The sequence below is a fragment of the Astyanax mexicanus genome, chromosome 9, assembly GCF_023375975.1.
Source record: "Astyanax mexicanus isolate ESR-SI-001 chromosome 9, AstMex3_surface, whole genome shotgun sequence".
NCBI lineage: Eukaryota > Metazoa > Chordata > Actinopteri > Characiformes > Acestrorhamphidae > Astyanax > Astyanax mexicanus.
In genome coordinates this window covers 15348808-15361067 of record NC_064416.1, presented here as the reverse complement: position 1 = coordinate 15361067, position 12260 = coordinate 15348808, and the positions used below count along the sequence as shown (strand labels likewise).

General features: G+C 37.2%; 2 protein-coding genes across 4 annotated transcripts; one reads left to right on the top strand and one right to left on the bottom strand.

Annotated features, from left to right (window-relative positions):
- Positions 1-1499: 1499 nt before the first annotated feature.
- On the top strand, positions 1500-8427 carry LOC103026840 (uncharacterized). 3 transcript variants are annotated; one of them, XM_022679555.2, is made up of 5 exons: positions 1500-1715; positions 2832-3162; positions 4012-4132; positions 4557-4818; positions 5597-8427. In XM_022679555.2, the coding sequence occupies exons 1-5, from the start codon at positions 1546-1548 to the stop codon at positions 5826-5828; spliced, it is 1116 nt and encodes a 371-aa protein (XP_022535276.2). In that variant the 5' UTR covers positions 1500-1545; the 3' UTR covers positions 5829-8427. The 3 variants fall into 3 exon arrangements, with proteins under 3 accessions (XP_022535276.2, XP_022535277.2, XP_022535275.2); XM_022679556.2 differs by having other exon boundaries at positions 1501-1704; positions 4476-4818; positions 5597-6940; XM_022679554.2 differs by having other exon boundaries at positions 1501-1715; positions 4476-4818; positions 5597-6940.
- LOC103026556 (kelch-like protein 32) lies at positions 6360-10732 on the bottom strand. Its single transcript, XM_022679553.2, has 5 exons — positions 10650-10732; positions 10192-10530; positions 8955-9674; positions 7522-7822; positions 6360-6869 (listed from the first exon to the last, which is right to left on the bottom strand). Exons 2-5 carry the CDS (start codon positions 10483-10485, stop codon positions 6529-6531), a joined length of 1656 nt encoding a protein of 551 aa, XP_022535274.2. The 5' UTR covers positions 10486-10530; positions 10650-10732; the 3' UTR covers positions 6360-6528.
- Positions 10733-12260: the final 1528 nt, after the last annotated feature.

The window sequence follows — 12260 nt, the reverse complement described above, 5'->3', positions numbered from 1 at the left end:
AGACAAATGTTATATACTTATATACAGGTACATTTTATTTAGTAGTACAGAATTCTCTGGTAGCCAGTAATGTTTAATTACTATAGAGTAATAGAGTGTGGCCTGCACTGTGTAATACACAGGTCCAAAAGTGTTCAAACAATTACTGTCAATGTTAACAAGTTAGCACACAATTAATATGGAAACTTAAAAAAAAAAAAAAAAAAAAATTCTTTGAACATGAATTAATCATTGTGCCAAGTTTGGTGCTGTTTTCTTTTAGAGAGCCTGGTAGCGTATCAGTGTTTTTATTTATTAAGGTTTATGGAGTCACTATACAACCTTCTCACACATAGCTGCTCCTTTGAAGCTAAAGTGCTCCGTTAAATGTTTACTCAGCACATTAAACAATTCTAAATTAAAAAGGATGAATTAAAAACTACCCTAAGATATTATAAAAAGAAAAAAAATCTCTGCTCTGTTTGCCAGGCTTATTCTACACTATATTATAATTTCTGTCCCCCTACCAAAAATACAGGGTGGTACCAGTATTACATTTTTTTATTAACACCACTAATATAAATTTCCTTTTTTCTAACCCAACAATCATTATTTCATTTACGTTTAAATATCCACTCAGTGAAGCTAATCTAAAAGTTGTCCTGAATGGATAAAATATTGAATGAGAATTTGTGTCCTGATATTCTCTGGCTACGACTTTTATCTCATTCACACACGTTAATCATCTTGTTCCCACGCCTTAATAAGTCATAGCCACGACTCAATTATCTTGTTCCCATGCCTTAATAAGTTGTGGCCATGCCTTAATTATCTCATTAACATGCATTAATTATCTCCTTTCCTCATCTTAATAAGTCGTGGCCACAACTTAATTATCTTCTTCCCAGGCCTTAATTAGTCGGGTTTTTATTTTAATTATCTCTTTCCCATACCTTTATAAGTCGTAGGCATGCCTAAATTACCTTATTTACACGCATCAATTATCTGATTCACACGCCTTAATTATCTTGTTCTCACGCCTTAATAAATTGCGGCCAAGGCTTAATTATCTCGTTACCACGCCTAAATAAGCTGTGGCCACAACTTAATTATCTCATTCACACAACTTATTTTTTCCTTCCTATGCCTTAATAAGTCATGGCCACGTGTTAGGATCTCGTTCCCACACCTTAATTAACTCCTTTTCACGCCTTAATAAATCGTGGCCACAACTTAATTATCTCATACACACGCCTTAATAAGTCGTGGCCACGTCTTAGGATCTCATTCCCATGTCTTTATAAGTTCAGGACACGCATTTTGTTTATTATTATTATTTTTTTTAATATATATAAAAAATCTCCTTACGGGATCCGTAGTTTCCAGCAAGTCATTTACAAAGAAAAAATGGCATTTATGAAATATTTATTTTATGTAAATGTGCCTAAAAATGAGAAATAAAAATAATCAGGGCCTGTATTTATTAAAATACACATAAAAACTCAGGGGCTTTTATTTTGAAGAAAGACTCTGCTTCCTCCTGGCCAGGCGCTTCTGTCTGTGTATATGGTGATTATCGCTGCTCTCATCCTGACTGAGTCTGCGGCCAGTTTTCCCTGTTCAGGTGTTTTTTGGTTGAAAACAGCGTTTCTTTTCATGTACATTTTTCTGTCGCCGACAGAGAGAGCGTTTATCTGTTATTACTGCAGCAGCAGAGCTGAGAGAGTGAGTATTAGGTAGATATCGCTGGGTAAGCAATGTTTTAAACCAGTCACAGGCATTAGAATCAGGAGTATAATGAGTATCCTGAATTTTGAGGATCTGGAGAAAGGATCATTAAAGATCATTATAAAGGGATTACAGGCAGCACTGTTCCTGGCTTGCTGTTTTATATCTAGCTCAATATGTATTGGGTATATGCATTTTCATGCATACTCCTTGTAGCATTTTGATAAAAAAACAAAAAGTTTTTCCTGCAATAACCATTTGTGTTAAAACTGATAATATTAATACATATCATCCCTGTCACACAAACTCAAAAACTCTGAAATCTGCTGAACGCTAAACTTTACTAAAGAAAAAAACTTATGTTTGAATGGAAGTCTATTTTTTTTTTTTTTTTCTGGTCTATTAATCATGACTTCTTAACACAATGTAAATAATTTAATATTTCAATTTGATTGAAAGTGAGATACATTTAATTTAAGTTAATGTACAAAATGCATATTCAGATATGTTTGTCAGCTTATTAGGTCTATAACTCTCAGAAAACGTAAAAAGTAAAAAGTGAAAAAGTCTGGTTTAGGAATGACCCAAAATATATATTTTCCTTGTTTAACGATTAAACAGAACAAATTACTAATTTTCCAAAAGGCTGAATATACAACATGTTTTTTCACAGGTTTAAAATATTTTTTTCACTTTTTTCCCATTGCATAAATTAAATAGCCTTTCTTTTTCAAAGAAAAACCTATTACGAAACTGCAAATGACTGCTTTTTTTGCTATTTTTTACTATACAGACTAATAATAATGAAAAATAATTATAGTTGCTGAATATGTGGCACATCACCAATATGGACAAAACTGGATATTTTTCAGAACAGTGCTGATATGTATTATACATATATTACATAACACATTTACATTTATTTGTGTATACTACATCATATGTACATATGTTTAATCTCCCAAAGGTATTGTGCTCCCAAGAGGTTAAAAATTCAGTTTGAAGTCAGGGAATTAAGTTGATGGTAAAATAGTAGAATGTTTATTAAAGATCACTGTTACATAGCAATGAGCAGTTAATTTGTAAATATTAATATTCCTCTGACTTATAATTTCCTCTTTAAGGGACCCAAAAACCTGTTGGAAAGAACAAATCACAGAGAAGGAAGCAACGATGAAAATGGCAGAATATACACAGAAGTGTACCGTTCCAGGCTGTGATGGGGATGTCGGAACGTTTCATACCCTTCCCAAGGAACCGAACTGTCAGCGGGCATGGCTGATGTTCATATATAACAAGATCCCACACACATTTAACTCAAAGTTGCTAGTCTGCTCTGCACATTTCACTCCGGACAGTTTCTCCAACCTCGTACAGTATCGATCGGGCTTCGCTCAGCGCCTGACACTGGAGAGAGGCGCAATTCCAACATTGTTGGAACCCAAACCAAGACCTGTGAGTAAATGGCCTTGCTGTGATTTTAGTTTTTTATCGTCTTTTGTATTTATGTTTCGTGGTGAGGTAGCAAACAATTCAGTTTGAGGTGTTCATAAAATCTGAAGCATCAGTGAAGTTAGCTACTAGAAAACTCCAGCTAACTAAATTATGCGATGATCTTGCTTATTAATACAGAGGGTTATATAATATTTTAATGCACTTCCATACATTTATTGATCTTTGTTAAACATCTAATGTGTATGTCATCAACAAAACATTCAAGACATCTAGTCAGTGTTAAATTCAGCTTTCTTTGAGAACTACAGCTCTGGAAAAAAGTCTAGTTTATTTGAATTAGCTATTTATAGATATATGTTTGAGTAAAAAGAACATGTTTGTTTTATTCTATAAACTACGAACAGCATTTATTCCAAATTCCAAATAAAAATATTTTAATTTAGAGCATTAATTTGCAAAAAAAGAGAAATGGCTGTATAGGGTAATTTACCACAGCACGAAAAAAGATGCAGAGCTTTCGGACTTTAAATAATGCAAAGAAAACAAGTTAATATTACAAAGTTTAAGGAGTTCAAAAATTAATATTTGGTGGAAAAACCCTGTCATGCATCTTGGCATGTTCTCCTCCACCAGTCTTACACACTGCTTTTGGGAAACTATATGTCACTCCTGGTGCAAAAAATCAAGTAGTTCAGCTTGGTTTGTTGTTTGTGATCATTCATCTTCCTCTTTAATTATATTTCAGAGGTTTGTAATTTGGTAAAATAAACAAAACTCATAAGCGGTCTCTTATTTTTTCCAGAGCTGTATATGAATTAATATTACTTTTTTTGCATGTTTGTATTTCAGAGTCAGTCACGCCAGGCTCCGATTAGAAATGATGTAGGGTGCCAAACTGATGCTCCTAGCATAGCATCCCAGTCTACACAACTATCCCTAAAAACGTTGAGTCCTCACGTCCGAAGCAAAGGTAATCTTACTTGTGATGTTAACTGTGAATGTAGTGAATCAGTAGGCAGTAATAATTAGATAAAAGTTGAAAAGCTGCTCACATCACCCACACCTCCTTCAAACTCTATTAATTTATATTGTCTTGCCGTGAGCCCACTGGCCAGTGTTCAGTTTCACTTACAAGAAAACACCGCACAATGTACACAGGTGTAGGCACTCCCAAGCCATCCTCTGAGCTAACACTTCATGATCAGTTTACATACTGCCTATACCATGACTTTTGGCATGGCAGTGGACAATCAGTGAGCATTCAAAATAACAGCACATGCTTATTGTGAGTATTATTTTATTTTAACTGGCAGGCATACAGACAACACTATCGTGTCAAAGTTTGACTGAAGGCACCACTAATACTGCAGTGTCATGGATCACTACACATCCAGGTACTTCACCAAGCCAAGCGAAAAGACCCTGTCTTGAATGTGAGGAAGAGAAGGATGAGGCAGAGGACGAAGCAGAGAAGAAAGTGAAGATGGAAATGGAAGAAGGATTGGTGAAAGAAGTAAAGGTGAAAGTGGAATATGAAGCAGAAGATGAAGTGGAGGTGGAAGTGGAGGATAGTTTCACTGGATACACCGATCCACCAGATTTAACTCATGATCCTGCACAGTCTGGTACAGATGAGGAAGAGTCATCTCAGCTTGCGTAAGTAATATCACATGCTACAACAATATAGCAAGTAAGGCAGGGCAATAATTTATTATTAATGTATATCACAATAAAATCGTTCCAGTGAAGGTGAAATGATTTTATATTTTAAGCAGTATGTAGATTGAAATAAATTGTGAATATACACTGCCTGGCCAAAAAAAAGTAACCACCTGGATTTAACTTAAATGATTTGGGGTTGCTTTGCTGCAGTTGGTCAGGTTTAGGTTCAGCAACAGAATGTGCTGAAAGAATGAGGTCAGCTGACTACCTGAATATACTGAATATAGACCATCCATCAATGGATTTTTTCTTCTCTTTCTTCTGATGGCACGGGCATATTCCAAGATGTCAGTGGGGCTGGAATTGTGAAAGAGTGATTCAGATCATCATTTTCACACATGAATTGGACATTACCACATGGAGTCCAGACCTTAACCTCATTGAGAATATTTGGGATGTGCTGGAGAAGACTTTGTGCAGCAAGCCAACAAAATATTAGTGTGTGACCTTTTTTTTTGGTGGCAACTTTTTTTTTTGGCCAGCCAGTGTACTTTGCAGTTTTTTTCGGGCCTTTATCTTCTTTATATTGATAACAGAATTATATTGTATTGACCAAAATGAAGAAATTTAACATAATATACATATTTAGCTATATCGTGCATCTCTATCAGCATGTTTTCATCTAAACTGTGATTTTGTTAGTTTGTGTGATGATTTGTACTAACAAATACACTGTTGTTGTTTCCTTCTTTCTTCTTGTTCTTTCTTGCAGTGGCACATCAGGGTCTTCGAATGGGGATGCTAAGTTCATTGTTTTCGAACAATGCCTCCTCAGCCTGTTTGAGCACTGTCCTGTGTGCACCGGGTTTTGTAACGTCCGACCTCGCAAAAGAGGGAACATTCTAACTGTCGAACAGCTGTGCCATCACTGTGAGTTCTTTAGGATGTGGAGGAGTCAGCCTGTTGTAGGCAACCCTGAGCAGAGCTCATCAAATGATCCCTGAGCCCATCAGAAAACAAAACAAAACAGGTAGCTTGTTGTTTTGTGGGTTTGTTAATGGCTGTGTAAAAAGCGAATCTTGGCATTTTTGCACTAAACAAAGTCATATATCTGCTTTGTAGACAAGAGTTCTGCTCTTGGACAGGCAGATGTGAGCCCAGTGTGACTGTGCTCAATGTCCAGTGTTGGATGTATGAGTATAAAGCCTCCCACAGCTTTGGGATGTGAAACAGTAGGGCAGTGGCACAGTGGTTGCTGATGGGACTTACCTTTGAGATGCTTTGGACTGCATTAGCAATCCAGAAATAATAATATCTGAATGCTGTGAAATGCTTACAGCAGTGATCCATGTGGTGTAAAGGCAGAATTACCCAATACCTAATGCTTTGGGATGAGCAGGTATCCACACAAACATCTGAACATGTATGTAATGTATCATACACAATATTCAGTATGTATTTGTGATATACACTTCTTTTTCATTTTCTGACTCTTTATTGTAATAGTCATCAAACAGTAGTGACACACTAAGATGGAACATCTACAAATAGTGTTTATTATTTCCAGCATATCAGTTACTCAGTGTCCTATAAAAGACCTTCAACTTTACAATATATTTACTCAACAGTCTTTGCATGACATATTGTCCGTACCCGCCCTTATGTTGCTCCTGCTTGGAGCCGATAGGGATCACAGTACATGACTCAGAAGAAGAGGTGGAAAAAGCTCTCGTAGTACGTGGAGACAGGAAGTGCAGGGAGCAGAGAGAAAGACAGATTTTGGAGATCCAGGCGGAAGATTACATCCTCCTGATTTCCTGACATGTAAACCTCATCATTAAACACGGTGCCTTGACCAATCAGAGCAGTTTTCTCCATGCTTCGGATCTGACCCCACTTCTGAGTGTCCACACAAAAGGACGTCACAACGGTTTCAAAATTGTTCCCGCCAATTACGATCAACTTGTCTGTGGCTCCCAGGAAGTGGAGGATGGGGATATCGGCACTTGCGCGAGTGAGAGTGGGATACAGCTCACTCCAGCTGTCTGTATGAGAAAGTCGAGATGAAGAGAAAGGTTGTAAAAGCATGAAGGAATAAATATTATTAATTATTTTATTCTTTCATCTTTTCAGATTTTTTTTTAATTTGGTAAATGTTGTAGTGGGTCCATCTGCAATAATTGGGTGCAAGGAAGGAATCTAAAGATACTATACCAGTGTTAAGAGATGGCATATATTCTTATGTTTAAAAGAACCTACATTCAATGTCAAAGAATTAGTTGCACAGAGAAGGAAGTGTTAGATTGCAATGCTTTTCATAGGGAAGATAAAAGTTATTTTGTGTTATTGAGTGTGAAATAGCATCCCACACATTTTCATTTACGAATAGGTCATGGTATGGTCAGACAGCAGCAGTATGTGGATGAGCATGTTCCTGTTGAGTAGCACACCAGAGTAGAAAAGCTATAACCGCTGGTTCCACTGGTATCTCATTAATGTAATATTGGGCTGTCAAAATGCTGCAACGAATCATCTAATTTCAGCATCTAACCTCAGTAATGCTCTTGTGACTGAATCCAGTCAAATCCTCATAGCAGTGTTCAAGCAACTCCTATAATGTAAAGCCCTACGTTACTGCAGTAACGTGAATTTGTTAGATAACCAAGTGTGAACAAACAATTTGCCAAATTGCCGTACCTTGGGTTGTATCATAACGCAACACCAGTTTCTCCCCAGTTCTCTGGATGTTGCCCAGCACGTACAGACAGGTCCCTAGACTGGTGGTAAGGGGGGAATCATGAGAAAGGGAAAGAGTAAACTGGAAATCTGTGAGGGGGAGAGAGGAGACGAAGGACCAGGAGTCTGCCCACGGGTCATAACGCTCCACAGCTGTGTACACTCCTGTGGTAGAGTCGGGGGTCACCAGCGAGTCCAGATACCAGCCCCCAACAGCGTAAATATGACCCTCACACACGGCTGCACTGAAGTGCCTCCTATGCTGGGAAGTGAGACACACACACACAACAGAATGTGCTTCCATGTTAGCTTTGAGTATATTTGCTTTGTTGGCAATCCGTGCATTATGAGTATAAACATAGTTTGGTAAGCATTGGAGTAAATGTGCTAAAGGTTATGTTTATGCTGGCATCACATGATTACTGCTTTGAAACACTTCAGGACATACATGCAGTGTTTTTGGTGGTGTGTTTAATGACATCTGTGCTAAATAGGGTGGAAAAAAACACAAAAAACTGATGACTGACTACATACTTTCACAATGCAAAAGACATTAATAGATACAGTGGGTAGGCAGATATTAAAAAAATGTCTTAAAGACATCTCTCAATGGTCTTATATATGCCACATACTGTAAATATAATTCTGGTTGTATTTTTTTTTACATGCTGCCTATTGAGCAGCAGTTTGAAGATCATACTGCAGACATAACATTTAATGAAAACCAATTGGATAACCCCAATTCTGCACTGGACATATTTGTGTGTATGCAAAAATTTATAATCATTTAGTTTGAATATCATTGTCAGAAAATACGGGAGTTGCAAGTTTGTAAAGTGTGGAAAAATATATTATATATATATATATTTGCCATTTTGTTATTGCAAAAGTGGAGTTTGTTTGCTTTGTTTCTTGTGTGGTATTACAAAGTCTTATATTTAAATTTTCCCACATTTTCAGAAACTCTGTAGATACTATTGACCATGCAATACCATTCATTAAATGGAGACATGGCTTTTGGTTTGTTTGGCAAAGCCAACCCAACCACCACATTTAAAAATAATTGAGAACTTTTGGAAATGTTGGAAAATGTCTTGAGAAATCTTAATTTAACCCCTATATAAGGTCAAACCTAACTTTTGGAAATGTAGAGGGATGTCTGAAGAAAGCCAAATCCAACCCCTATAGAAGGCCATTCACGGATAAATGTTGCCATGAGCACACTGGCCAGTATTCAACCTCATTTACAAGTTAACACATTACAACTTATGTAGATGTGGATTCTTCTAAGCTATTTCCTGAGGTAACACTTCAAGATCAATTTACACACATATCTCATCACTTGTCATGTCAGTGTACCATTAATGCTCATATAATTAAATTTAATTTCATACCTTGATGAGAGGTGCAGTTTTCACCCATTTATCCGTCAAGGGATTATAACGAAAGGAGGCCATCTTAAATTCATACCCCCTTTTCGCGTGGTGCCGATAGCCCCCAATAATGTAGAGGTAATTAAACAGGACAGCTGTGGTGAAGCACCACTTATCTGCAGTGAAAGGCAGATCTGTAACTGAGCTCCATTTCCAGTCCTCCTCTTCTAATCTGAACAGCCTCCTCGCACGGTCCGTTTCCTGGTTGTCTCTTGAGATCAGGTTCTCTTTCCTGAAGCAGCACAGCTGTGGGGTGCCCTGTGATCGCATCAGCAGAAGCTCCTGCTGTAGATGGAGCTCCAGGTTTCTGTTCAGGCGAGGAAGCTCCAGAAGGTTCTTGCTCAGGTAGACCAGCACAGTCTCTTGGAGTTCATCAGTGCACAGCTCCTCAGCCAGCCGTAGGTAATCCAGGCAGGTACGCTCCGTGAGGATCTCAGATAGGGCCAATAGCAAGCGACTAGTGAAGCCCGGAACCAACAGATAGGTGCTCACCCGAAGGTGCTCCTCAATGAGGTGATCTGGTACACTGAATCTGTGTAGGAAGCAGAACTGCAGGAGGCTGTGGAAAACTCTGGACGGTACATGGGACAGGTTCACTAGATGATCTTCAGTTTCTCTCATGCAGGACTGGGACAAAGCCCTGAAATACTCACTGCATTCTGCCAGCCTTTCCAAATCAGCCTGATATATGGAATGAAACATGAAATAGACTTAGTCATGAAATAGAGTTTGAGAAGAGGAAAGATGCAAGCAGCGATAAATCAGACATACCATGAATGTTTATTGGTTTACTTGACGCCATCTTTGTTCTGATGAGGATAAATTCTCCTTAACAAGCAAATACCAGGAATTATGGACTATTTAAAGTCTCTAATGATGGTCTACAGTTTACTGCCCATTCTGGGTCAGTCTAGTCCCAACCCTAATGACCCTAATCTAAATACAGGCCTGTAGTATCTGTATATTAGAACCAGATGTGGTTCTTTAGGGTGGTAGATCTTCATATCCAGAATAGAAATCCTCTGGTGTAGCCAAGAGGTGTATCAAAACCTAATTTCCAAAAATCTTTATTCTGGTACAATTATCATGAAATGTTAACATAATGTAAAGTTGGAATTCACATATAATTAAAAAAGATCTTAACATTTGAGTATATATTGGTGGGGAGAAATGTATTGATGTGTTTGTAGAAACTCACATAGAATATGTGTGTGCTGGTCTGCAGTGCAACCATTGGTCCATTACTGTGGTAACAATAGGTCCTGGACTCCTGGTCTGCTTTCCATGCCTCTGTTTGGCTGCCATTTGACCCATTTCTCAATGGATCCACATTAGAAGGACCCCACACTCTAGCCAATTTTGCTACATTCTGCTTAACCCAAACTAAACTACCTTCAAACCCTAAAAACTTCTGAATATAGACTAAGCTGCATTTTAAACATGATACTAGATAAAGCATTAATGTTGATACAGCCTGCCAAAGAGTATCCATAGTTCCTGACTCATTCCCAGCCTTAGATGACTTGCTTCTAGATATCTGAAACACAAAATGTGGTTTTGAGATGTTTAAAGTAGTCACATGATATATATGTTCTGCTACATTGAAAAAAAAGCTAAGAAATGCTAAGCCTTGCTATTGCTCTAAGCCCCAGTCACCTTATCCAGTCTCTGGCTAGTTGAATCAGTCGAGCCCCTGGTTTCTCTCTCAGTGTAGGCCCGTTTGTTGAAGGCTTCTTTCTTTCCACTCAGCAGAAGCAGCTCAGTATGGATGTTGTCTGCTGCAGCAGAGCTATTTTAGGAAGTTCACTGCCTCTGGCATTGGAATGAAACAGGACACAGTACAGCCATATTGGATCACCAGATACAAGACTGCTGCAGGACTGAATGATGGTAGGAAAGCTAATACTTATTGGGACAGTTTCCCAGATCAGGATTAAGCCTTGCCTTAGACCACATTATCCTTTCAAAGGAAAATAATATCCATTCAAAATATTGTGTAGTCCAAGACTAGGCTTAATCCCTGCCTGGGAAACTGACCCATGTAATATTTGCAGGCCTCTCTTCCAGTTTTGTATTGGATTCTAATAAGAAAGTTATAAGAAAACTTAGCAATGTTTAAAAATAGTTCTAAGAAGGTTACAGAAATAAAATTTCAGGAATGTTCTGAAAATAACAAAGTTATTAGAACTGGAAACACAACCTTCCCAGCTATCTAAACTAACATTCCCAAAACTAAAAAAGAAAACATTGATACAAGTGACGTTTTTTTGTTGTAAATGTTAAATAAAAACACTCTAAGAACATTAAGAAAACTTGACAGATTGAAATTGAATTGAACTGTAACATTTAACCAAAAAGTATTATCTGGGTCTATAGGTTGGTTTCCCAGACAAAGATTAAGACTAGTCTTTGACTACACAACATTTTGAAATGAGATTTTATATTGAAATGGATATGTAGTCTAGAACTAGGCTTAATCCTTGTTTAGGAGACAATTTACATTTCCAAATGGTCTATAGGTCAGGGATTAAACCTAGTCATAGACTATAGTTTCCTTTTAATGAAGAAATGCTATTCAAAATGCTGTTTGGTCCAAGACAGGGATTTATTTAATTGATTTCACATTTGGAATTCAAAGAGTGTTTAGCTCTGGGAAATTGTAAAAGATCAATAAATAAGGACAAACAAAATTACACAATTATGTATTCACCACAAGAATTGGTCTGTTCATTTTTTAGACAGGAAATAAGGCTAGTCATATACTATATTTTCTAATCAATGGAAAAATTCAATTTCAAAATGCGGGAAACTGCCTCATATGTTGAATGCATTATTAAATATTTTAAGTTGACTCCATGTGCAAATGCATGTAACAAATAAAGCTCTGATCTATGGAACACTTGAACCGTGTTCTCTGGAATGACGGTGCAAAATTTAATATTTTTGGAATGAATTGGAAATGAGGTGTGATCAAACAACATCCTAACCTCACCAATGATCTTGTTGGTATATGCATTCATATGCAATCATATTCTTACAGCAATTCTTTAATATCTAGTCAACATCTAGTAGAAAGCCTTTATTTCCTATAGATATATAAACTAACTTTGTTTAGTAGCTTGATTTCAGAAAATACTATGAATAATCAAGTGCCCCAGTAGTTTTGTCCATATAGTGTATCTTTGGAAGTATTATATCTGCATGCAATTTAATATGAACATGTGAACAAAAACATTTATACAGCAGACACATTTAATAATGACAACA

What these genes read in the sequence shown, in the direction of transcription:
- LOC103026840 (XM_022679554.2), top strand. Translation starts at nt 1,546, where the DNA reads ATGGTGATTATCGCTGCTCTCATCCTGACTGAGTCTGCGGCCAGTTTT. An exon ending in GCTGAGAGAGTGAGTATTAG is followed by an intron (nt 1,716 to 2,831) that starts GTAGATATCGCT and finishes TTCCTCTTTAAG; the next exon opens with GGACCCAAAAACCTGTTGGA. An exon ending in TGGAACCCAAACCAAGACCT is followed by an intron (nt 3,163 to 4,011) that starts GTGAGTAAATGG and finishes TTTGTATTTCAG; the next exon opens with AGTCAGTCACGCCAGGCTCC.
- LOC103026556 (XM_022679553.2), bottom strand. Translation starts at nt 10,485, where the DNA reads ATGGATACTCTTTGGCAGGCTGTATCAACATTAATGCTTTATCTAGTA. An exon ending in CCAGCACACACATATTCTAT is followed by an intron (nt 9,675 to 10,191) that starts GTGAGTTTCTAC and finishes TCCATATATCAG; the next exon opens with GCTGATTTGGAAAGGCTGGC. An exon ending in AAACTGCACCTCTCATCAAG is followed by an intron (nt 7,823 to 8,954) that starts GTATGAAATTAA and finishes CTCACTTCCCAG; the next exon opens with CATAGGAGGCACTTCAGTGC.